The sequence below is a fragment of the Canis aureus genome, chromosome 13 (genome assembly GCF_053574225.1).
Source record: "Canis aureus isolate CA01 chromosome 13, VMU_Caureus_v.1.0, whole genome shotgun sequence".
Taxonomy (NCBI): domain Eukaryota; kingdom Metazoa; phylum Chordata; class Mammalia; order Carnivora; family Canidae; genus Canis; species Canis aureus.
In genome coordinates this window covers 11,527,477-11,553,502 of record NC_135623.1, presented here as the reverse complement: position 1 = coordinate 11,553,502, position 26,026 = coordinate 11,527,477, and the positions used below count along the sequence as shown (strand labels likewise).

Below are 26,026 nucleotides of genomic sequence, written 5' to 3'. Positions count from 1 at the left end.
CACCCTCTCCCCGGGTCTCAGGCCGCCCAGTAGAAGCCACAGCTTCTGAGAAAGTAAATGTTTGCCAGGAAGAAAGACAAGTCCCGAGGTCCCCTGTGAGCTGCCCGATGCTCAGGAGCCCCGTGTGGTTTGCTCATGCTCCCCTGCAGAAGGCCGCAGCCTGGCCCTACACCCCTCTAACCAGGGGTGTCTAACGAGCCACCTCACGTGCAGCTCTCCCTACTGGAGGGGGCTACGGCCTGTAGACTGCACCGACTATTCCTAAGTTAAACTCCAGGTTCCGAGGCCCCAAAGAGTAAGCTAGCAGGCTGTCCAGGGTGGGCCAGCGCGGTGATATGAGTGACTTCCGTCATGGAGTCCAAATGAAGGAAGGAGCGCCCCTGAAGGCACAGATGTGTCCGTGCGATGCCTCGGGCTGCTCAGTATTCCCCCGAGGAGCTGCCTAGGACCCTCTGTAATGGGGCTCGGAGCTGGCATCGCCGCTGTTCAGGCTCCAAGACTCCCTGGAACAAGTGTGGTCCCACAGGAAGAGCCGTGTTCCAGGTCTCCCCTGCCCCGTGCACGTCTAGCCTCAGATGTGACAGCCGCCTCTGCCCCTGTCCAGGTGCCCCAAGGGACTGCAGGACTCCACTAAGCTAACCTGTTGGGGCTGTCCTCCTCGTGGGAAAGCACTCTGTTCACCGCATGCGCTAGTTCCGGGACTCCCCGACAGGAAGGCGTGCGTCCTAACCGCACCCATCTACTGGCTGTCCCGTCTGTTTTAAAGCCCAGGCCATGTGCACTACGCGCTTGGACTTTCCGGTTTTCACACTTCTGTTTCAATCTGCTAACTGCCAGTATAAAACCACTGCCCCTTCGGCTCCGTAGACCGCATCTCTGTTTGGGCCAGAGCTTTACACGGCCTGGTTACGCTCGGGAACGAAGGGGGCCCATTTAAGGGGCAGGAGTGTCAGTGGACCCCGTCATCACTAAACGCCTTGAGGGGCAGAGAGAGTATTTTCACTAGCACCGGTGAAGGGTTTCAACTGTTAAACCTCAGAACAAATGCATCATGGCCTTAGAAATGCCAACTGGGCATGAAGAAAACGAACACAGTTTCTAACTGCATATTTCTGTATAATTTAATAAACTTTTGAAATGTTACTGCTTGTGTTTGAATTTTTTGTGTTTGTGTTTCTGTCCGTCTGAGTCATTGGTCTTCTTTTTGTTCCTGTTCCTATTTTTCACATTGTGTGTTTCATAGTAGCGTACACCAACTTTCTTGGACTGTTGCTGCCGGGCCGCTCGCCTCCGCTGTGAAAAAATGGCAAAAAACAAAAACAAAAAAACCCAAGAGACCAAAACAACCAATCAATCGTGGAGAAGTCACAGAGCAAGCCCTTCTGTTTCTCATGCTCCACCCCCATGCTGCTCCCCCAATTACTGGAGGCAGTCCTAGGAACAAATGGCTCCCCACAGACCCCAGGGTGCCCTCCACCCTGACTCATGACAGCTGCAAGTCATAGCCTGTCCGTGGGTCCAAGCGTCACGCACGCTGGAGTCCTTCCTACTGCACTCCCATCTAGGGGTGAACACTTCCAATAACAAGCTCCTCCCTTCGCAAGAGGGCCCACCCCAGCTCTGAGGAGCCCAGTACAGGCCTGAGCTTCACAGAGGGTGGGGATCCGTCTGCCTCAACAGCTCGGCTCACCACGTGAAAACCAGCGGACCCTTGTAGAGGGCAATCCACATGCTTGAGGACGGCGATCAGGGACTCAAGGACCTTTGTCCAGTGGGCCAGCTCTTGATCCTACTCAACTGATCTCAACTAGGTCACTTGGGACTGAGTTCTGAGAATTCAGCTCCAGACCATCAGTGTGGGAAAGCATGTCTATTAGGAAATGGATTTCTCTTCTCTACTTTCTATACTCAGGTGATATTTAAGACCAAAACCACGTACTTCCTTAGATGTAAGCGTCCTGCGAGTTTTATTTGAATGGTCCTCTTCCCTCTGTGCCTTCCTCTTCTTTCCCCTTTTGGTAGGTGCTGGAAACACAACACACGAGCACACAGAAAAGAGAGGAATTGTCTATTCAAAACGTGTCCGTGAATGCTAAGGTGGGGATGAGCTTGATGTGTTGGAGGAAGAAGGCCAGCGCAGAGTAAAGCAGGATGAGGCCAGGAGGGCCCTTACAGGCCACGCCAGGGTTTGCATTTATGTCACAGAAACACACTTTTCACATGGAAGCTGTGAGTCCATGGAGTAAGGAATAAATACCTGACCCGTCCTATCTCCCACAAAAAAATCTAGCTGACTCACCTCTAGATTATAAGGCTCCCAATGTACTCTTTTTACAGGTTTCCTGAATTAACCCCAAGAAATGTGCAGGATGAAAAGCTAATAATCCAACCAGTACGACAAACAGCATGTGAACGGGGTATCTGCCGACTACGCTAAGGACCTGGGGGGATGACCCCACAATCTCTTGGTTTAGAGATCAGAGTTCCCACAGTTCTAAAGATGCAAACCGCACCTAAGCGGTTTGACTAATTCAACTCTTACCTGTGTCTTCTACAACTTCTTCAGCTACTCTCTGCTCTTCAGATTTTGCAAAAATCTTTTCACTTAGTCCCTTGGATATTCTGCAACAGAAAAGCAAAGTAACAAAACCGCCTGTCACTGCCCTCAGCCCAGGGGCTGGGCCCACGCTGCTGCAGAGTTGCCCCCCAGCCCAAGGGAAGGCAGTGACACCTCTCCTACTTCAGGGAGCTGCATCTTAGAAATTCACAGGTCACTTAAAAAAAAAAAAAAATGCAACAACTCCCTTCCAGCTCCCTAAAGTACTGCCCCAGTCCTCACGACACGTTTCTCCGCAAGGAACGAGCAGATCACAAGTACCTGACTGCTGAAAATTTCTTAGCTTTGGCTTTGTTTAGAAACTTCTGATATTTAGCAATCTTCTCATCCAGGGCTTTAATAACTGCCTTGGTGTCATTTCCCGCGTGCTCCTCCTGGGACTCCTGGCAAGACTCCTCCTCGCTGTCTCCTGGTTGGTCCTCCTCCTCCTCCTCCTGCTCCTCCTCCTCTCCGGAAAAGCTCTCAAGTTCTTCGTCAACATCTGACATCTCCAAAGGGACCAGGTCGTCCCCGGAAAACTGAGGCACGACATTGATTTTGCCAAAGTTCTGTCGAACCCGTGCCAGAATCTGCTGCATTTCTGAGTCTGTGTCACCAAGACTGTTCTCTTTTTCCTTCTCAGTGACAGGCGCTGATGCTTCACCTATAGGTCCTATGGCTTCCTCTTCTGAGTTCTTTTGGCTCGTGTCTGTCGCAACTTCCAACGACACGGAGGATGGGAGCTATCCAGGCCAAAAAGGGGTGCAGATGGGGGAGACAAGACAGGATCAGACAAGAAAAACCATTTCTTTTTTTTTTTAAGATTTTATTTATTTATTCATGAGAGACACAGAGAGAGAGAGAGAGAGAGAGAAGAGAGAGAGAGAGACAGGCAGAGGGAGAAGCAGGCTCCATGCAAGGAGCCCGATGCGGGACTCGATCCTGGATCTCTAGGATCACACTCCAGGCTGCAGGCGGAGCTAAACCGCTGCGCCACCGGGGCTGCCCAAGAAAAACCATTTCTTTTTCTTTTTTCTTTTTTTAATTTTTTAAAATTTTTATTTATTTATGATAGTCACACACAGAGAGAGAGAGAGAGAGGCAGAGACATAGGCAGAAGGAGAAGCAGGCTCCATGCACCGGGAGCCCGACGTGGGATTCGATCCCGGGTCTCCAGGATCGCGCCCTGGGCCAAAGGCAGGCGCCAAACCGCTGCGCCACCCAGGGATCCCCCAAGAAAAACCATTTCTGAACTGACACCTTGCTCTCAAAAGAGGCAGTCCTCTCCTCAGGACTAAGGGAGAGAACTGAAAACCCCACACCAGAGTCACATCATCGTCTCACACGCAGGCCAACACGCATGACCCCCAGAAGCCGGTACTCGGGGACCAGAGGCTCCTGGCTGCGGTGCTAGAGGACGAGCCAACTGGAGCCGCTCAAACCGTCGCCATTCACCACAGGGCGGCCGACTCCCTCTCCCTCCCTAAGGAGGGGAAGGAATGGGGCTCCTGAGACAGGCACACCCCAGGGGAGAGCACACAATTGCCCAGAGCCAAAGCACAGGGCAGAAGCCAGGGGAGGCCCCTAAACAGGGGACAGAAGCCAGGGGGAGGCCCCTGGAGGAAAGCTCTGGAGGTGAGGCCACAAGGGAGCCGAGGTAGGGGATCTCGAAACACCCCGCCTCTCTGGGGTAAGGGTGAAGACATGTGAGGCAGGCGTCATCCTGGCGCCTCACATCTGTAGTCTTTCATCCCTGCAACTGCGACTCACAGAACTTTAGGGATTTTCCAAAGGCAAGAGCAGCTACACGACGTGCTCAGTAAATGAGGAATCCAGAAAATTCAGGAAATTGCCTACAAAATTTATAGGTACGTTTTTATACCTTTTCCCTAAGCTAAGGTTTTTAGCTTTTGGATTCTGAAAGCGTTTCGGCCACTACTAGACAAAGAAGGAAATCAGACCGGGGGAACCAATGATCTAAAACTCAATGACCAGGGCAGCCCAGGTGGCTCAGCGGTTTAGTGCTGCCTTCAGCCCAGGATATTATGCTGGAGTCCTGGGATCGAGTCCCATGTCGGGCTCCCTGCATGGAGCCTGCTTCTCCCTCTGCCTGGGTCTCTGCCTCTCTCTGTTTCTCATGAATAAATAAGTAAAATCTTTAAAAAATAATAATAGAATAAAAAAATAAAACTCAATGGCCAGACATAGAGCAAGAGCTCAAGAAAACCCTACTGTGTGCACCCAGGGTCACAACAGACTCCTGCCTCACACCCAGCGGCCTCCCGCCCCGCCCCAGCCCCACAGGTACACTCCTGCCTCAGGCGCTCCGGGTGGCTGCGGCCTCCTCTGCGGTCACCAGAAGGCCCAAGCACCTGACGAGACGGCTACAGGTGGAGCGTGAGCACGGGTGGCCAACGCTTTAATCAAGCAGGCCTGTGTGACGGAACCTCCATGAGAAGCCCTGGAGGACAGGGTTGGAGAGCCTCTGGGTTGAATGAACTGGGGCTGGGAGGGCGTCATGCCCAGAAAGAGCACGCGCCCGGCCCTATGCATCCCTTCCAGTTGGCTGTTCCTGAGTTATTGCCACCATAATAAAGGAGCCTTCATTAAGCCACTCTGCTGAGTTCCAGGAGTTGTTTTAGCACATTATCAAACCCAAGAACCTCTGAACTTGTAGCTGGCTGGGCTGAAGCGCAGGGAGCTCGGGAACCCCATCTGCAGCTGGCCTCCGAAGCGGGGGCATCTTGTGGGACCGTGCTAACCCTCAGGGATAGCGTCAGAATTGAACTGCACCACTGGACCACCAGCTGGTGCCAGAGAATGCACAACTGTTTATGGAGAAACGAAATCTATTTGGTATCAGGGGAAAAACCAGGCACTGCTCTGCGGGCACCCATATGTACAGAAGTGCGAGAGGCAGGACTCTTCTGCTTTCACCGCAGTACCTCTGGTGCCCAGCAGAGTGCCCAGCACTTAGGAGATCCTCAGTCTACTTGTGCTCAATGAACGAATCAATGAATGAACAACCTAACACACAAAGAACGTGCGAGAGGGGATCCCTGGGTGGCGCAGCGGTTTGGCGCCTGCCTTTGGCTCAGGGCGTGGTCCTGGAGACCCGGGATCGAATCCCACATCGGGCTCCCGGTGCATGGAGCCTGCTTCTCCCTCTGCCTGTGTCTCTGCCTCTCTCTCTCTCTCTCTCTGTGACTATCATAAATAAATAAATATTAAAAAAAAAAAAAAAAAAACGTGCAAGAGGATTGGGGGTGTTTTGTTGGCTGTTCGGGGGCTCTAGAGGGAGAGGGAGAAAGCTAACGTCAGTTTCAGGTATGCTGATTCTGAAATGCTGGAAAAAATATTCAACTGGAAGCTTCTAGCTGATAACTGAAGCCCTGGGAACAGAGTTCAGGTAAGAAGGAACCAGAATGACCTGAACCCAAAGGATTAGTATGGAAGCAAAACTTAAAGCCATCTCTTCCAAAGGCTTGGCAGAGCTCTGAAGAGCCTACAAATAGAAAAGCAAAGGGCCACAGCTGGAGCCTGGTGGCAGTCCAGCCAGCGGGAGGGAAACTTGACAGAAGGGAAGCTCCTCAATCCAGCCCAGACGCCCCAATCTAAGGTTTCTTTCCCTGACTATACACCTGACCTCTCTCTTTTCCACCTTTACAAGCTTCTTAAGGGCGAGGGCTATGTTATTGATTCCTAGGCCTATGCCTGGCATATGGTTGGGCCTGGCAAACGTCAAGTCAATCCTGGAAATGCCTCTGTTCCTCATGCATAAGGAAAGACACAGGATTGAAAAAGCACTGACAGTTAAAGCTCTCTTTGTTCAAGGCCCTAAAGACTAGTATTTAGACTCGGGTCTCCTACCACAGATCTACTCTCTGGTCTCCAAATACCATCCCCCAACAAGGTCACAGCAAGGGCTCTATGGGATGGGAGATTGTGGAGCAGGAAAACCCCAAAGGAGAAAGGTGCTCCATAAAGGAAGGCAATCAAAGGTGCCATGCCTAGTCAGTACCCACACCTTCCAGAAGGCGGGCCCACCCTGTTCTCTCACCTGGGAGGCTGCAGGGGACTCCGCATTGGGCGGCTTGACGAAGAAAGGAATCCGGCCCCTCTGCCAGTCATTGAGAACCATCTTACCCACAGTCTGAAAGTCAGGCTCTCCACCCTGAAATGCACAGAAAGACTCCCCGTTAAACTCCAAGAACAAAACCACCTCCCAGTGTGGAGGCATTTCAGCTGCCCCCGGTTGTTCACCATCTGCTTGCCAAGTCTCATACCGCTCACACAACACATTCAAAAACAAAAAGGTCCAGGGGGCGCCTGGCTGGCTCAGTCAGTGGAGTGCATGCCCCTTGATCTCAGAGTTGTGAGTTCAAGCCCCATGTTGGGTATAGACTACTTAAAAATAAAACCTTTAAAACAAACAAACAGGCACCTAGGAGGTTCAGTCAGTTACTGTCCCCCTTCAGCTCAGGTCACAATCCCGGGGTCCTAGGATCAAGCCCCATATTAGGCTCCAAGCTTGGCAGGGAGCCTGCTTCTCCCTCTCCCTCTGCCCCTCCCTCTGCTTGTGCGCTCACTCTCTCTCAACTAAATAAGTAAAAATCTTAAAAAAAAAAAAAAAAGTTGAAAAAATAAATAAAACAGACACACAAAATACCCCAAACACAAAAGGTCCATGCCACATACACCCATCTGCCATGTGTGCTGGTCTACATTCTCAGAAAACCTTGCTCACCTTCAGTAACTTCCCAGTCCGGAAAGCCAGCTTCTCAAGGAAGTCCTCAGCATTCTCCCAAGAATCAATCTTGTATGTCTTGCTGATATATTCCGGCTTTGCTCGTTCAAGTACAGCACCAATGTGATCTTCAGGAGTCTTTATTTTTTCAACTTGAACCTAGATGTTAGCAGGAAATTTCAGGCTTACAGACTTTATATGGAAGCAGTGAAGTTCACATTTGTAACAATATCTGAAAACAGACCTCAACACCGTGGTGCGAGTGGGACCTGGCAGGGAGGGTCTCCAAGGTGGCTGGCCGCGGTCGGCTAGAAGGTCCCTGCACGCTGGCCACCACCATGGAGCCCAGGACTCGGCGCTGATCCCTGCTCACCACAAACTAACTGTGGTTCCACAAGCAGTCTCAAGTTGGACCGTCTCATGCTACTCACTTGCAGAAACGGTGAAAAGCCTGCCGATCCCAGAACACAAAGAGAATTCGATAGTTTAAGGAAAGAGGGGAGGAATGTGCACAGGATGTATGGCCAGTGGCCCTGGCTAAGGTTAAGTGGAGCCGTTTAAAGGTTTTGGTCGTATTCAGAAACAAGTGAGGAAACGCCTGAGTTCCAAAATGACTCAGCCCATAAACCCTCGAAGATGAATGATCACTAAACATAAACAGGCCCTGCTTCCCCCTGGATCCTGTGTGTAAACTACAAACTCTTGTGGGATGACATTGACCAGATATGCCCACAGCTCCACTGACTCCCCAAGCAGGCTTCAGAGGAAGGGAGAGGCCGCCCTGCTAAGCACCATGTTCCTAAAATCTGGTCAGACGGGCGGACTCTAAACTGTCTTCTGAATGAGTGAAACAGAAAAATATCCAGTGCTCTCCACAGAATGCTCCCCTCAAAGGCAAACAAAGAGCCTCTGAGAACCAAAATACTCACCACTCCTTTTAGCACAATGTCCGTCTCTGAGTCTTCAGAGGGATAAACCACACCTGGACAGTCGATAAGGAATATCCGACGCATCAACGTGATGTACTGCCAGACCTGAAGTCCAAAAAAAAAACCAGAGACTCCCCTGGGTCAAACACTAGGAGTCTAATTTCACAAACCCCTGATGCTCATGAAGCTAGGAAGGGAAGGGGTCAGGGCTCAAAGCCAAGCAACCTGCCAAGTCACGAAGCTAGAAGTCTCTCCTCTACTTGGGGCACGCACGAGGCACTTCCACTGAGTCTAAAACTACAGTTCCCACCAGCAAAGAGTTTAAAAATGAGACAGATAATATCAAATCAACTGGTCCCCAATTTTTCAAAGCACTCTTGGAAGCTTAATACCAACTGGCTCCCCTTCCTTTCAGTATAACCACACTGCTCCCCAAATACTCTGGGTTTCAGGGTCCGTCCTCAACTGCCAGAATCTATTGTAACACTGAATTTTCTTTGATAACCCAGGTACCAAATATTCTTGGGTTAGTTTTGTTTATCAAAGAATAAGGCTGGAGAGACAATTTAAAACAGACTTAAATATGAACGGCACCTCCCAGATCATGCCAAAGGCACACAGTGCCATACAAAGTACACTCAATCTTACCAAAATGGGCAGAGACAACTCTGGTACGTTCCAAACTATCACATGGAGATCAAACTCTCCATGCTGGACTTCATTCACGAGAAGCAGACCAGAAACCTCCATGTTCCACCCTCCATGGAAATAAAATATGGCAACGTAAATAAGGACCCCTCGAGCCAGACGTACCTTTGTTTCACCTGCAATGGGGGCCACATTGCAAACTTTCTTGGAGCGCAATGTGTTTATCACAGAACTCTTGCCGACATTTGGATAGCCGATGAAGCCGACGCTGATCTGCTTCTTGTCAGTGTGCAACTGTTCAAGGAAAGAATATACACCACATACACACAGTCACGAGTATCTCTTGGGAAAAAGAGGTTGTGTTACTTTGCTGGTAAAATAAAGAACATGGGGCAAAAGTGTCACTAGAACTTGATCTGATCTAAAGCCTAGACACACACCACCTACATCATCTTAGTGGGCTGCACACACACACTTATTAATAAATCAGAAGTGACTCATTTCCTCAGTTGTCCATGTGCTATTGTTCTTGAATGTTTTAAAGTTAAAAGTATGTAGGTCGAGTAGCCAAGGAAGAAAGAACTTGCTAGTCATCAGTTTAGAACACCATCCACAGATACACCAACTGGCAATCCCAAGACCCATCCCTCCTTCTCTCTGCACAATGCATTTTGCATTTTCATTGCCAAAAAACAAACGACAGAAGAAAAAGGAGTAACCTCAGAAGTTAGACCACTGGGTGAGTCAAGGAGACAGAGTTCAGCAACACTCTACAACTAGCTGAGATTTCTGATGAAAGATGGTGGACCAAGGGCTCACACTGGCCTCACTCCCGCCACAAACTCCACTATGATGACAGCAATGGGAATGAACACATAGGAACCCAGAGAACCAGGGATATAAAACCAAGGAATGAGCTGGAAATGAGCCCATAAAAACATACGATGTTAACAAAATACTAGCAGCTAAGAGGTAGTATCTAATTTGGCCCACTACAAAGATGAAAGCTAAGGTAGAAAAACAAAAAACTAGCAAAAATACTGCCAAAGAATCACAAAAGCCCTTGGGAACTGGTGGGACAGCTACCACTAAGGGAGTCTGAAATCCAGACTAGTGAGAAGTCTGCAGAGCAGTGACACCGTGCTACCCCTCCCTCCCCCAAGGGCACCTAACTTCTCTGCCCCAGGGCCTTACCAGATACTGATTTTTTGGAAACCCTGAATCTCCAAAAATAATCTTTCATTTTCAGACCTAAATGGGAAGCTACAGGCCCCTACTCCCACTGAGTTCCCAGAACCCTGGCAGTCAAGCTTATACACCTCTGAGCTGGAGACTGGGAGACTTCTTTGTGGGGGAAACTAAAGATTCAAGAGCAAAGATCTATAGACACTGATACCTAGGGTGCCCTCCAACACAATATTGGGTTTCTACCTTGTTACCTACAGTGAAATCTATTGCTCAAAAACACCCATCCCCCACTTAAAACTTCCATTGGCTTTTTTTTACCGGTTCCCCCTTAAATATGAATGAAGAGCCAAGACATTTCAACACAGAAAAACACAAAGAACCTGGCAGGAAACAGTCAATGTAAGGAGAGAAAACAATTTCAAAAACCACTATCCTTATTCTCAGAAACGGATGACAATTCATCTGTGAAACAAGAATAGGGCAGGACAACTCTCAAGTGAAAAGTAAAATACATGTTGCTGAAGAACGGCTAGATGACTGAGTCAGAGAAACTTTCCATAAAATAGAGCAAAACATCACAAAGGCACTAAAATAAAGAAAAGAAAATTCAAGAATTAAACCAGGATATAAAACCCATGTCCTGAATGAGATGATTGGGTGGAAGGTGGGGGCATCTCCAAGAAATAATACAGAACATCAGACAAAGTCTCATCCAGTGTCAAACTCAATAAACAGTGGAAGACTCACTTTAAAGTGAGTCAATTTTTTAAATGGGAATTTTTTTTTTTTTTGAGAGATCCCATCCACAAAGAATTAGGAGTCAGCATGGCCTCAGATTTCTCAATGGCCTATCAGAAGCTACCAGAAGACAATGCAGTGGTGCCCTCAGCGTTCTGGGGAGAAACAGTGTGAGGACAGAATAAAGGTATTTCCAAAACGCAAGGTCTCCTCCTAAGCACTGCTTCTCAGGGAGTTTTTGGAAAATATGTTCCATTAAAGGGAAGGAGTAAACCAGGAAAGAAGAAAAACCAAGAAAGAAGATCCTGTCCTGATCCCTTGATCCCAATGAACACAAGGGCTCAAGCCCAGGAAAGAGCCATGGCAAATGCTCAGGATGACAGTGAAGGAGATCCCAGGAAGGAGACTGCAGCCGGCCTCTGAGCAGACAGTTCTGACTAGAGCGAGGTGGCCCATCATTCTCAAAGCTCCTACCCTGCCAGAGGATTTGGTGACACGTTAGTGACGAACGACAAGGAGCTAATTAACACCAGAGAAGACAGAAGGTTCTATTAGAAAGGAATTATAATCATAGCACTATGTGGATCAGCTGTGACTGATACTTTACAGTCATAATAACGTAAACACTGAAGGAAATAATAACCTAGCCAGATGATGTATGACACAGGGAGAACACACCGGGGGGAGCATGCACCGGGAAAGGACGGCTGTTAAGAAACTCAGTCCTTATTTTCCACAGCAGAGACTTCGCTAATGTCTAATATGGCAGGTGGCGGGGTGGAGGTGGGGAGGGTGGAGAGATCAGAAATAGAATCGTATGCAGGTATTAAAAATATGGAAGAAAATAATGGAGGTAACTAACGGCCACAAGTTGAAAGCGCTGCTTCTGGGAAGTGGGGATGGTGGGACAGAGGATGTGCATCCTTGTGAGAAGCCAGGAAGGATGAATGAGACACACAAACACCAAGCTGCAGGTACAAAACATGAAGCTCTGTGAACGTCCACTAGGGCGACCTGGTGGCAGGGCCTCCCCAAGAAAGTGACATTGGATCAGGGATCGGAAAGGACGGGGTAGAAACTGCATAGGCCTGAGGGCAGAGGCAGCAGGGCAGGCCTCTTTACAAAGCCAGGATGGGGAATACAGAGCATGGGGAGGCCCATCCTCAAGCAAAGGATGGACCCTCAGGTGCCAGGGGAACAGCAGAAAGGAAGTAATGCTTGTCAAAGACAGGGGCCATGGGGGCAATGGCTGAGCCGGAAGGTACTTTCTGAAATCCCTTATGACCCTGAGGCTCTAGGAGTGTTTACGTCTTCTCTCGAAAACACACTTCTCATTACCAAGATGGGGGAAGTGTGGGTAACCTTCTGACGCATACCGGCCAGAGAAATTCTTCCACAGGCCCAGACCTACACCCTCCAGGGGAGACATGTAAGGTCCCAGTACCTTGCCGAACTGCCGAAGAAGCTGAATAAATGCTCCTTTGCCAAAAGGGTTGGTAAGACTTGCATGGAAGGCAAGTGTTGGATAATCCTGGGAGAGGACAGCCACCCAACGTTTCTAAATGGGGAAGAGAAAATATTTGTTTATTCATAATCCAGGAAGACTCAGAGCCTGAGTTACAGACTGTCTCAAATATACAGCTGTCTAAGGAAAATGTTAGCTGTCATTCTTAAAAAATTTGTTTTAAAGAATGACGGCTAACGCTTTATCTTTTGTCTGACAAACATGGAACAATTACAAAAATGCCTTCGTGGCAACTAAATGCAATTAATGTAACAGATGGCTGTGGCAGCTTCTACCCCCAGGGGAAGGGACACCACCCTTTATCCTGTGGGGTACTGCAGCTAGTCCCGTCACCAGCCATCAGAGGATAGAAGGTGACTGCCCCCTGTGGGTGAAGCACATTTTAGTTCTGTTTTCAGCGAGAATGCTTCCAGGACTACCATGTCAAGGAGTCCAGTGCTTTAAGGTCTCAGATTCTAAAAACCATGAAATGGACTTATTTACAGGTAACTTGGCCTCCAATGAGCTGAGCAGCCTGGCTGTCTATTCTGGGTAAGCAGCTGTACTTACTGTTGCCCAAGTTGGAACAAGGTCACATTTGTTAAGAACAAAAATAAGGTGCTTCCAAGGTTTCTCCTTCTTCAAGTAAGTCTCAATGTGAGGGGAACGGGTACCCATCGGATCTCTAGCATCAAGAACTTGAACTACCACATCTGAGGAGTCTATCACCTGCGATTCAAAGAAGTGAAAATGATTTGCTTTAGTATAAATGAGAAGTGGGAGTCCAAGGACATTTAAAGGAACCTGGGGGAAATAAAATAATAATGAGAACTTCAAAACACAAGTAGGTTGTGGCCAATCTCAATGCCCAGTCATTGGAATTCAAAACTTTTCCTGTCCTGTGAGAAGGAGAAACTTGCTGAATTTCAAATTGGAAAACTTTGTTAGGTGAAACCCACCGTACTTCGTGACTACTGTTCATTATTCAATGAACTCATTTACTTCTTAGACTTCTAAAAGTTTCTATTATCACAGGTTTTATGTATTTTATCAAAAGCTACACAATTTAGTTTGCCTTCAGGGTACTACTTTCCTGTTATGTTACTGCTGGATTATGGGACTGTCCTTGAAAACCTCTGTCACCGAAAATTCTCTCTAGTACGTGGACATAAAACTCAGCCAGTTGAAGAGGACTGGGCCAGGACTCAGGACACATGAAGGCTCCTCCATGAACCAGCTGGGTGAGCTGGCTGAGGTATTCAACTTTCTAGATGCAGGTTCTCATCCACAAGGAGAGGTGCAGCTCTAATGACTTATGATAAATCTAAGGTCTATGTAACATAGCTGTCAGTGTTATTTAAAAAAAAAAAGGTAGTTATCCAAAATAGTTACATGCCTAGCCACATCTATCCTGGTTTTGGTGAAGAGGGGCAGTGAGGATGCAATGGGCAGTGGAATGTGTGCTTGCTTGACAGAGCTTCCATATATCAAGATCAGTTTTCTCATATAAGATCGTGAAAGCCAAAAAATAAAAAAATAATAAATAAATGAAAGAAAGAAAGAAAGAAAGAAAGAAAGAAAGAAAGAAAAAGAAAGAAAGAAAGAAAGAAAGAAAGAAAGAAAGAAAGAAAGAAAGAAAGAAAGAAAGAAAGCCAAAAGAAGCACTCAACAAGGGACGCCTGGGTGGCTCAGTGGCTCAGGTCATGATCCCAGGGTCCTGGGATCAAGTCCCACATTGGGCTCCCTGTGAGGAGCCTGCTTCTCCCTCTGTCTATGTCTCTCCCTGTCTCTCATGAATAAATAAAAGATTAAAAAAAAAAAAAAAAAAAAAAACAGCACTCAACAAGAAAGAACTGAAAGTCTTACCTTATAGAGTTCTCCCCATATTCTTTTGGACTGTCCCTTTTTATATATCTCTTCTTGAGCTTCATTTCTAAATAAGAAAACAAAGTGAGCAACTGAACCCTATAAAGAGGATGTTTAAGGAGAAGTTGACCATATGTCACAGGAAAAGAGCATCAAAGCTACTTGGAGACAGGACAAAAGCACATTTCATCATTTAAAAAGTGACTATATCCAAATGTCCATGGGATGGATGGATGAAAATTGTGCTGTATACACAAGGGAATATTAGTCATCAATGAAAAAGAATAAAGTACTGATGCAGGCCACAACATGGATGACCCCAGCGACATTCTGGTCATGAAATAAGCCAGACACGAAAGGAAAGAGACTTAGGACTGCACTTAATATCAAGTACCTCTCATAAGAGGAGTCAAACTCCTCAGAGACAGAACATAGAATGGTGGCCACCAAGCAGGGGGAAGTTACTATCCACTAAAGACTTTCAGTTTGAGATGGTATGAAAGAGTTCTGGAAATGGACATGGAACGGTGATGGCTGCATAACCACGTGGATGTACTTAGTGTCACTGAATTGCAGGCTTAAAAATGACTGAAAGGATAAATACCACAGTAAAAAAATTGGATTAAAAGAAAAAACTCCAGAAACAACAGGTGTTCGCAACGACGTGGAGAAAGAACACTCGTGGGCTGCTGGTGGGAATGCAAACCAGAGCAGTCACTGTGGAAACCAGAATGGAGCTTCCTCAGAAAGTTAAAAGTAGAACTAACACATGATCCAGTAATTGCACTCCTGGATATCTCCCCAAGGAATACAAGAACACTAATTTTGAAAAGATATATATGCAATCCTATGTTTGTAGCAGGATTATGTATAATACCCAAATTATGAAGGCAGCCCAAGTGGCCATCAATTGATGAATGAAGAAGTTGTGGTATGTAGACACAATGGGATATTACTCAGCCAGCAAAAAGAGTGAAATCTTGCCATATGCGACAACGTGAATGGAGCTAGAGAGCATAATGTTTCGTGAAGTCAGTCAGTCAGAGAAAGACAAATGCCATAGAATTTCACTCACATATGGAATTTACGAAACCAAACAAGCAAAGAAAAAAGAGTGAGAAATAAACCTTAGAAATAGACTCTTACCTTTAAAGAACAAACTAATGGTTATCAGAGGGGAGGCGGGGGGGATGGGTGAAATTGGTGATGGGGATTAAAGAGTAATCATGATGAATAAATTGATAAAATGTTAAATTAAAAATACTTAAGCCGTAGATCATACATTAAAAACATAAAAAAACTTGAAAATTTCAAAGATAACAATATTTTATTTTTCAAAGTCCTATTTTAAGATTTTGTTTTGTTTTTTTCAAGATTTTATATATTTATTCATGAGAGACACAGAGAAAGAGAGAGAGGCAGAGACACAGGCAGAGGGAGAAGCAGATTCCATCCAGGGAGTCTGACATGGGACTCCATCCCGGGTCTCCAGGATCACACCCTGGGCCAAAGGCAGGCGTTAAACCACTGAGCCACAAACAAAATCAGGGATCCCAAGATTTTGTTTTTAATCAATCTCTATACCCAATGTGGGGCTCAAACTTATAATCCCCCAAATCAAGGGTCACATACTCTACCGACCAAGCCAGTCAGGCATCTCCAAAAATAAATATTTTTATTTTGTAAAGAAGATTTTATTTATTTATTTGAGAGAGGGAGACCACAAGCAGTGGGGAGGGGCAGAGAAAGAGGGAGAAGCAGGATTCCCGCTGAGCAGGGAGCCCAATGAAGACTCAATCCCAGGACCATGGGGTCATGACCTGAGCTGAAGGTAGATGCTTAACTGATGGAGTCACCCAGGGGCCCAAAATATTTTTAAAAGTGACTATAGGTAGGGGCCCCTGAGTGGCACAGTCGACTAAGCATCCAACTCTTGGTTTCAGTTCAGATCATGATTTCAGGGTTATGAGGTCAAGTCCCCAAGTCCAGGATAGGAACCTGCTGAGTTTCTCTCTCCCTCTGCCCCCTACCCCATACGTGCGCACTCTATCTCAAATAAACCTTAAAAAAAAAAAAAAAAAGTGTGACTATAGGTATCCAACATGTCACAGAAGATCATGAAAATGAATCAGCAGGACCTGAGTCATAACCTATACTCCCAAAGGAAGCAACAGATTTCTGATAAGGCTGAGAATCTGTTTATCTACTAGCCTCACCGACATTTACCTAGTGTCTCAGAAATAAAAATATCTTGTCTTCTCCTCCATTATCTACTGCACCTTTTGGAGGAGGAAAAAATTCACAACAGCAGAAGCACACAAAATCCAAATACTTCTAGGAAGAAATGAACTTGCCACCTCTCTTGCTGGGCCTCAAATGGCCTGATGTTATCTCGAGGAGGTGCACAGCTGGAAACGGGCCATGGACAGCACCGGGGCAGCCCTGCTTGCTGCAGGCCAGCAATAGCACCTCAATGCTAAGGCACTGGCACACTCACGAAGGGGGAGGGGCAACACTGGGCAGCTCCCTCCAAGGGCACTCGGCAGCTGCCTACAAACACGCGTGCTCTGACGCAGTAATTTCCCCCATAAGAAAGCATCCGTGGGGAATAGTTAAGAGGATTCAGTCACATTGATGTTTTACCCAAGCCTTATTTACTACAGGACAAAACTACAAACAGCATAAATGTTCCACAGTGGGATTGTCAATTAAGTACTGACATGGAAATCTATTCATATTCATTTAGAAAAATATATTAAAAGGCAAGTTAAAATACAGTCATAGGTATTATATTTATAAATAAACACGGAGCGTAAAAAAAGATCTAGACTCATATATACAACAGTGACTGATTCTTGACCACCTTTTGGGTACAAACCCTTGTGAGAATATGACAAAGCTATCAACCCTTTTCCCCTCCCCAAAACAAATATAAGACCAACAACCACCACCATCTTTATGCACGTACATACACTTTCCACATTATCTTCAGAGGATCCCAGGAAACTCAAAGGCCATCTGTGAACCCCCAGTGGTCCAGAGTCTCTGTTTAAGGCAGCCCTGACATTGACAATTTTAACAATTTAATGACATGGTCAGTGGGATTAGGATTCTTAGTTTCTTTGTGTTGCAGTTCTAATTTAACTACATATTCTAAATTGTCTATCCTAGACTCTACTGCTATTACAACAAAGGAAAAGAATATTTATTTATTTTTATTTTGGGGATGAAAAGAGACCTAGAGAAAACAAGCCACCTCAAATTATTTTCAGTCCGGCCCCAGCTTCATGACTTTTTCTAGTTAAAGGGAAAAAGAGCACTCCCCATCTACAAGTTAAAGCACTGGGGCGCCCCAGTGGCTCAGTGGGTTGAGCAACCACCTTCAGCTCAGGTCATGACCCCAGGGTCCTGGGATCGAGCCCTACATCAGGCTCCTGGTTCGGGGGGGAATCTGCTTCTCCCTCTCCCTCCGCCACTTTCCCTGCTTGTGTTCTCTCTCTCTCAAATAAATAAATAAAATCTTAAAAAAAAAAAAAAAAAAAAGGAGTTAAAGCACTGAGCTCCATGTAGGTAAAATAAAGGTAAAGACAATGTTTTGTTGAAGAAGAGCAAATGAGAGCAGTAAGAACATTCAAACTGTACCTCACACCAGTGTCTTCAGTGACCAGGTCACGATCCTTGCCCTCATCATAGCTCTCAGTGGACATTTCTGCATTTTCTAGAAGAGACTGCATATCGCTCGCAAGTAAGTTTGGTCGCTTCCTCTGTGACTTTGGGCCAAATGTATTTTCAAAGCTTTCAGTATCAAGAATGTGCACCTTTGAGTTCTAAAGAGAAAAGAGAATCCTGCATGAAGCTAAGGAAGGTACCAAGCAAGAGCAAAAGTTAAAACCCGACCCGGGAAAGGTTTTCTTCTTTTATTTTTCCAAGGCTCAACCCATACCAAAAGCTACTGCATCCACATACCTAAAAGGGCAAAAGCCCCTGTTCTCTAATTGTGAAGTTCTGTAAGCCTCCTTGGAGAAATATAAAAGTAATACAAATAGTCACAGCAAGTATGAATAGTTGTGTGAGACTTGCCAAAAACTCTGCTTTATCTCATTTATCATAAACTTCAGTCAAATGTAATTAAGGCTACAATGATGAACATTAACTTATCTTTCCTGACCTTTTTTTTTGAGCTTTCAAACAAGTGCATAAAATTCTCCAAACTCACAGATTTTGTCAAGGACAATCATACTCAAATTTGTGTGTTTTTTTAAAACCAACTGTAAATGCCAACTTTTTCTTGGAAGTTAATTTCTTTCATGGCTAAAAGGAATTGCTTGTTTTGTAAGATGCATTTTAGTTTCAGATAACATTTTCCCTAATTTAGGTAACGTTTTTATTAAATGCACATGGAAAGTCTTCAGATGAAAAACATCTAGCAAAAGTCCAAAATAATACTTTAGATGTGATAAAAGGAACCTGATACTAACTAGAACTTGCTGTGCCTGTAAAGGAGTTACGGGCATAGGAATTTTTGAAGCAGGATAAAAGTCAAAGTTTGAGTTAGGATCTATCACGTAACAGACTGTGAACAGCCGGCAGAACATACCCTCAAAAAAAAAAAAAAAAAAAAAATGCCCTCTGCCCCTCAGTACAAAGCTCCTCTGTAGGCACCAGCCATTAAACATGGATGCTAGAGCAACCCCCGTGGCTTCTGACCTTGATAGCCCCCCTCCAATTCCCAAAGATCCTCAAGCTATGGTCACCTTTTCAGATCCTCTAACTCATCTTAGTTCAGTTTTACCTGCTACCCTCCAACAAGGCAACATCCCCAAACAGAAGGGTCAAATTTTACACGGGAACTTGGTGCTAATGTCACTGGGAAAATTGTGATCAAAGTTAATCCTTGGAAATCTCATGAATAACCTATAAAGTACAGTACACCGGGATGTGTGCGTGAAAACCTATACATTAACAAGTATCAGGCAGTTATAGGCAGTATGCAATAAAGTACACAGATCAAACAAGTTACAGTATTTTTGCTGTATTGCTACAGAATTACAGCCACTATAATGTGCATGTCGCTAAGAGTTAAAGCATATCTGATCTGACTCCCCACGGTGCAGCCATCTCAGAATTAAGTTTTACAACCAGCAGTAGATAAAATAAAATCGGGGTTTTTCAAGGCCAAGGGAGAAAACTCATCCCTTACTCTTGAGCACCCGCCTGCAATACTAGCTGACTGCTGGAGCTACAGACCCTTGGCTCTACAGGTCAGCCGTGTAAGCCTGAATTTTAGAAGCACTGAACGACTGGAATGGGCAACAAAGCAATAAATCCATAATGAAACCTCTCTGTTCTCATAAACAGGATTCAATAGTTTGTTAAAAGATGGCTTTAGGGAGAACAGACAAAGAGAACAAGGGAAATGAGCAACTTGTCTGTGGCTCATGAATTACACTCATGTGTTTCCCTGAAAGAAAACAGTCATTCCACTAATAGGCGCCATTCTTCTAGTCCATCATAAAACAAAGCATAATTGACAAAACCTGAGGCAATAACCAGGCCTTGGTTTTTATTTTGTTCTGCGAGTAAACAATTTTCTTTGAACTGTTTAATCCATGTATGCATGTCAATGCTTCCTTCCCCTCCTTACATTGGAACTGAGGCTTATGTACTGGCTACGTTTCTGGGAATTATTATTCAATGCAAGGAAAAACGTGCAAACATTAGGCCATTTCTTTGGTTCTGTGTGAAACTCATTCCACTTCAAGCTGGATTCAGTCCTTGCTACCCTTCAAGTCCAGTGATTTAGAGCCAATGTGACCAGAACACTTTCGTTCCCTGGAAGGAATTCCAAGGGTCTCACAGAAGCTGAAAGTACACAGCACCCACGGCTTCCTTCTGCTAACCCAATCCTGACTCTACGTTTCCCCCAAAGTTTGATGCAGTTACCACTTAAGCTAGTTTGCCTACCAAAAAAACGTACAACTGGTATTAGTATAGCTATGATCCACTGAGCTCTTATTTAGGCGGCGCCCTAGGTGTTATGTGCCAAATGCTTCATCTGCATCCAATCACCCAAGGAGGCAAGTTTTCTGGACTTGACAGCCATGGAAGTGAAAGCTCACGGAGAAACCTAACCAGGACACAGCAAAGATGAAGTCAGGCCTGATTCCCAAGCCTGTGCTCTGATCCACTATATACTGTGCTTTCCTGACACAATGTGGTTCCTACTAAGGTGAGAGCCCTGACAAAGGGAAAACCTCACTGGTACTGCATTAAAGCCACTCTTCTCTACAGAAAAACAAGAAACGAATACGGTGGAGAGGGGTCGGTGAGAACTGTGCCTAAGAAATTCCATTGCCAGGGACATCCTCCAACTTACGTGAGGCTGGATCCGATCGTGGAGAAGTGACATGGGTAACTTGCTTTGCTTCATGACAACTTTGTATGGATCCTTCATAACTGCGCCGATTTCCTCTTGAAATTTTTGTAATGATGACTGTTTAATCACGCGTGTGTTTCCTGGTTTACAGAAGAATGCTGCCATTTAATAAATAACTCCTTTTTGCTTCTACATCCTTCTTCCCATCGACACAGGGAAAAGCAAGATTTTGAATTACTCTGGCTTACCCAAACACCCGATACATCCATCCCATGGAGCCATTTTCAAACTTAAAAGGGGGGGGGGTGCGGACAAAAACAAAAAAACTGCCTCTCCTGCACTCATACACTGTGAACTAATCCACCAACCCAGACACACAAAAGGTTTCAAGAGTTTTCCAAGCCCAATTTCCTGACTGGATGAAACTGAAAAATCAACATCAGTGAATGGAACTGAGATTTGACAAATGTCCTACACTTCCTGCTCCATCTGGCAAAGAAATTTGGAGCCAATCACAGCAGACCTATCGATACACATAAGGAATCCTGAAGCACAGAACTGGGTCACAGCTACCGTTTTTTACGTTTATGAGGGTTTGAAAGGACTATAAAATGAGCCAGTAAATCCACGCAAGGGAGCAAAATAAAACTATATAACACTACCTGGAGAACACCTTGTAGGTGAGGGAGCCTGAAACACACATTCAATGGGACAGCGTGTTGCAGCAGAAACGCAGATCCCAAGATGGTTAGGGTTATGAAGCCGGTGCTGAGGACACCGGCAGCGTTTACACTGTGCTCACCAACTGCTGCCCAGGACTCTAGGCACCGCACATGTGGTCACCCACGTAATCCTCAGAGCAGTCCTACAAGATACAGACTGTTTTTATACTCATTTTAGAGACAGGAAATGAACGAACAGAGAGTCGTGATACCTTGCCCACGGCCACAGAAATGGCCGGACTAGGATTCACACCCAGATGGTCTGGACCTAGAGTCACAGTATACAGCCACCAAGCTAGACACCCCTCTAAAAAGTTTTCTTTGACACTTTCCCAAGTTGCAGCTTCCTAGAGGGTATCCTGTGAAAAATATAAGACAGTGAACAGAGCTGCCATCTGCCGCCAAGCACAGAGTACCAGGCAAACAGTGGGGTCTGACCATCTGATCGGCCCATGCACCCAGCAGGGACTAAGGGGAAAGCTGAGAGAAAGCCCTGAGACTGAAACAAAGATGGGAGTTTCCAAGAAAGAAGCCCTGATCCCATCAATTCACTCCCGGGAACGACCCATGAGAGATCCTTCTGCTGCAACTAAACGCAAATCCCCATTAAGAAACGTTTCAGGGATGCCTGGGTGGCTCAGCGGTGCGTGATCCTGGATTTCCGGGATCGAGTTCCACATCAGGCTCCCCGCAGGGAGCCTGCTTCTCCCTCTGCCTATGTCTCTGCCTCTCTCTCTCTGTCTTTCGTGAATAAATAAATCTTAAAGAAAAAAAAAAAAAAAGAAAGAAAGATTTCAAAGCAACTGCCAGTAAATGCACTTACACTTCGAGTTAAAGGCAGAAACACATCTGCAAGGCACCTTTCAAATAGCCATCTCTCCAGGCCACCAGAAATTAAGAGAGAGTTCTCAGGTCTGTGAATGCTGGTCAATAAGGATGGCTTTATCTGTTTAAAAGGGTTTATGTACAACTAAAAATAATGAGCTCTTTACAAAAACAACTTATCTATGGAATCCACCACCACTACTACTTTTCTTAGCACTTTTCCCACTACAGGTACTTCTGAGCCCTTTCTCATATAATCCTTTACAGTTCTATTTACCCAAAAACTTCTGCCTTTTATATACCTTTTAAGCCTCCCCTTTTCCACACAGCACACCAAAGTGACAGAGGATGATACTCACCAAACCACTTAATATTTGGCTCCACTCTCGCCACCGTGCCAGAAGCCACCGTGGACTGATACTGCAGAGGCTTAATCACTTTACCACGACTGTTCCTAAATTGAGGAAATAACAGATTCTGGTTGATGACAGAAGAGAGGCAAGAGCAAAGCTTGGTTTCCAGAATACCCGTTCCATCAAAAGGAACTTTTTTCTTTTTTTGGTTTTAAATGATCATGAAATACAGACTTCAGTAAACAAAAGTACATCTACATTTGAAACAGATTGTCCAAAAGTCATTTAACCTCTTGCAACAGAGCACGTAATGATTTCTGCTGGATGAATAACAAATAATGCTGATGTTTAAAAATCTGTTTACTGTTTATTTGCTTAAAAAAAAAAACCCACATACTTGAGTTTTTTTTGGTAATTATTTGAAGACTGGTTTAAATGAATTTTAAGTAGAGGGTGATTTATGCTGGAACTCAAAATTCTTAAACAAACAGCAGAGTAGGTGACTAAGGCAGATTAAGTTCATTGACGTTTGTGTTTTAGACACATCTTTCAGAACGGATGAAGAATCTAATTACCAAACAAATTAAGACCAGCTAGCAAAATGCCACGCTCAGCAAGTCCCCATGGTAGAGGCTGCCTCAGCAGAACTCACAGTCGTGATGAGTTTCCAAGTGCCACAATGTTGTGATCTAAAGTTCCGCATTAAAAAACAAGTTTTCTGGCTGCTTTCATAACCACAGTCCTATATAATTTGTTAAAGAAAAACCAGATTTCTATCTGAAGGATATTTAACTTGAGATTTAATGTGCTATCCATGGAGGCTGAAGCTGTGAGGAATAAAACCTCCACTGGTCATACAGTCTTGTGACACAATCACTGTTTCACCACCCGCTGCCCACGTCTTGAACCAAAACTCCGCCATTTATCATAACACCACCCATATAAGATGATATTTGAAAACATACTACTCCTAGTTGGGGAAAGTGGCAGTGGGAATATCAAAGGTTACGAGGTCTCAGCTACAAGTCCGGGGCATGAAGGAAAGGGGAGGAGGACAATGTGTAATGCTCACCTGCGCTCCTTTTGCCTGTACATATTCAGGCGCCGGATGGTGGCCCGGTCCCTCATGTTTTGGCCCCCTGCTCCCTGCACTCGATCTAGGAAAGACAGAAGCCGACCGCAAACTATTTGATAACCAAGCTTAAGTACAGTCAGAGCCTCAAACACATCAACTAGTTCACTCAAAGTAGGCAAGCTGCGGCCTGGCTGCAAAATCTCTTTCTCTTTCCCTCTATCGTTCCAACGGAATTATTATCACTGGAAGCTACGTGGTAGGACAAAGCTGACCTGATCTTTGATCCTCAGTATGACTGTCGTTTGAGAAGAGTTAATAATTTTGAGCATTAACTGTGGCACTGTGCGATCCGCATTACAGGCATCACCTCGTGTAAGCCATATGATAATCCTATAACGAGATACACTATCCTCATTCTGCAGGCTAAGAAACTGAGGTACAGGTGGCCAGACCACCTTGCCCAAATCGCACAGCTACTAAGTGGCAGAGCCAGAATTTGAACAAAAGCATTACATTACCATCTGGGCTCTTACCTGTCTCAGTTGGAACAGATTGAGTGCCTGCTACAGGCAAGGCATTGTGGAGACTACAAGTTTGATACTCAAGTGTTCCTTACGTACCAGTTTCTTCATTTCTTACTGTTTTAGTTCGATAAACAGCAAAGAAAGTGGAAGTTTTTGCTTTACGGCTCAGAGAGAAAGACAAGGACAAATCAGCATTGCTAACACTAGCCCAGCTTTCCTTTTGGGGGATGACGTCAAGTCACCTGTCTACTCCTGAAGTGATAGAGTAGAAATCAGGCTGACATCCCAGCACTGGCCGCTCTGCTGCTCACGAGCTGCGCCAACCAACCAACCAACCAACGGTGATTAGCGACTTCCCCAATTTTGGCTCCATCTCTTCCCCCTGTAACATCATAACCTCTAAAAGGCCTTTTCGGGGTCTAACAGTCTAAGATTCCAGTCTACGCATATCAGATAATTTATCAGCAATCCAGGAAAAACATTCGACGTGAACTAAAGTTCTCAAAAAACTTTATTTAAAAACAAAGTTTTATTAACTAAACCCAATAGAAGGGATCCCCCCTACCCCCCACCCCCCAAACCACCTTGTTCATCCTGCACGTGGGAACTCAGTAGAACTAAACATCTCTAAAAACACCCTTATTTAGGGATGTCTGGGTGGCTCAGTGAGCATCCACCTTCAACCCAGGGCGTGACCCCGGGGTCCCGAGATCGAGTTCCCCCATCGGGCTCCCTGCACAGAGCCTGCTTCTCCCTCTGCCTGTGTGTCTGCCTCTCTCTCTGTGTCTCATGAATAAGTAAATAAAAATCTTAAAAAAAAAAAAAAGTCTTTGGGACGCCTGGGTGGCTCAGCGGTTGAGCATCTGCTTTGGCTCAGGGCGCGATCCTGAGGTCCCAGGATGGAGTCCCACGTCGGGCTCCCTGCATGGAGCCTGCTTCTCCCTCTGCCTGTGTCTCTGCCTCTCTCTGTGTCTCTCTCGTGAATAAATAAATAAATAAAACCTTAAAAAAATAAAAAATAAGTAAAAAAATAAAAAAAATAAATCTTTACTGGAATGATCACCAGGTATCCATCTGTAGGGTTTTCTGTGCCCTTTACAGGCGGGATTTGCCTCCAAAGGCCAAATGTAGAACCCCCCACCCCCCTTTCTCATTTAAAGGGTCAAAGGCAGCCAGAGGGGCAGGCAGGTGCGCCAGGCGGGTCTGCCCTACACCAACCACCCTGTAATGGGGCTTTATCTAATTTGCTTCTAGCAATTCCCTGGGCTGGAAAGCTGCAGTCCTCCGGGGCTGAAATACACTGGGGACGGGCTGATGCCCCACACAGGACCTCGGGCAACTGGAGATGCCCCAGGGCTGCCAGGCCTGAGCGTTCACTGCCCCCCGCCCCCCCTGCCCTGAGAGCCGTGCAAGAGGTCAGGGCCCCCGAAAGGAAAGCACCACCTCGTCCCGGCTCGGCCCCAGCATCCCCCGGCCCCGGCGCCCCTCCTCCCTCTCGGCCTCCTCCGAGCCCCCCTCCGGAGCCCCCGCCGCCCGTACCAGGGTTGGTGCTGGCCTTGGAGGGGTTGATGGTGCTCCGTCCTTTGTACCTGGGCTTCACCATCTTGCCGACCCGACGGGAACCGGGGCGCTAGGCCGAGGGAGCCCTGACCGGTCAACTGAGCCCGCAGCGCCGCAGGACCCGCCGAAGCGCCCCCTTCCACAACCACGCCGGACCACGTGGGCGCGGGCGACGTCACTTCCGCTCGCGTCCCGCGCGACTTCCTGCGAACGCGCGGCGCGCGCCGCCGCGCCCTTGGCCCCGCCCCGGCGGAGCCCCGCCCCCTTTAGCGGCCGTCCCGCGGAGACCCCGCCCCCTTCGCTGCCTAGCAACCGCCAAGCTGACGCCTGGGTACCAGGCCCCGCGCGAGCTCCCGGGGCGGGGGGGGGGGGGGG

The 26,026-nt window shown here is 46.4% G+C and overlaps 1 protein-coding gene across 1 annotated transcript; it reads right to left on the bottom strand.

Annotated features, from left to right (window-relative positions):
- Positions 1-1,107: 1,107 nt before the first annotated feature.
- GNL2 (G protein nucleolar 2) lies at positions 1,108-25,834 on the bottom strand. The gene is made up of 16 exons (XM_077844706.1): positions 25,631-25,834; positions 23,565-23,649; positions 22,499-22,593; positions 20,593-20,732; positions 17,859-18,043; positions 14,217-14,283; positions 12,921-13,079; positions 12,291-12,404; positions 9,086-9,214; positions 8,273-8,377; positions 7,344-7,502; positions 6,657-6,770; positions 2,879-3,339; positions 2,543-2,622; positions 1,940-2,025; positions 1,108-1,293 (listed from the first exon to the last, which is right to left on the bottom strand). Exons 1-16 carry the CDS (start codon positions 25,692-25,694, stop codon positions 1,141-1,143), a joined length of 2,196 nt encoding a protein of 731 aa, XP_077700832.1. The 5' UTR covers positions 25,695-25,834; the 3' UTR covers positions 1,108-1,140.
- Positions 25,835-26,026: the final 192 nt, after the last annotated feature.

Bases quoted from the DNA above. Each gene is read 5' to 3' on its own strand.
- GNL2 (XM_077844706.1), bottom strand. From the start codon at position 25,694: ATGGTGAAGCCCAGGTACAAAGGACGGAGCACCATCAACCCCTCCAAG. The intron at 23,650-25,630 runs GTACGGGCGGCG...TGTCTTTCCTAG, and splicing joins CAAGGCCAGCACCAACCCTG to ATCGAGTGCAGGGAGCAGGG. The intron at 2,623-2,878 runs GTACTTGTGATC...TTTCTGTTGCAG, and splicing joins AAGAAATTTTCAGCAGTCAG to AATATCCAAGGGACTAAGTG.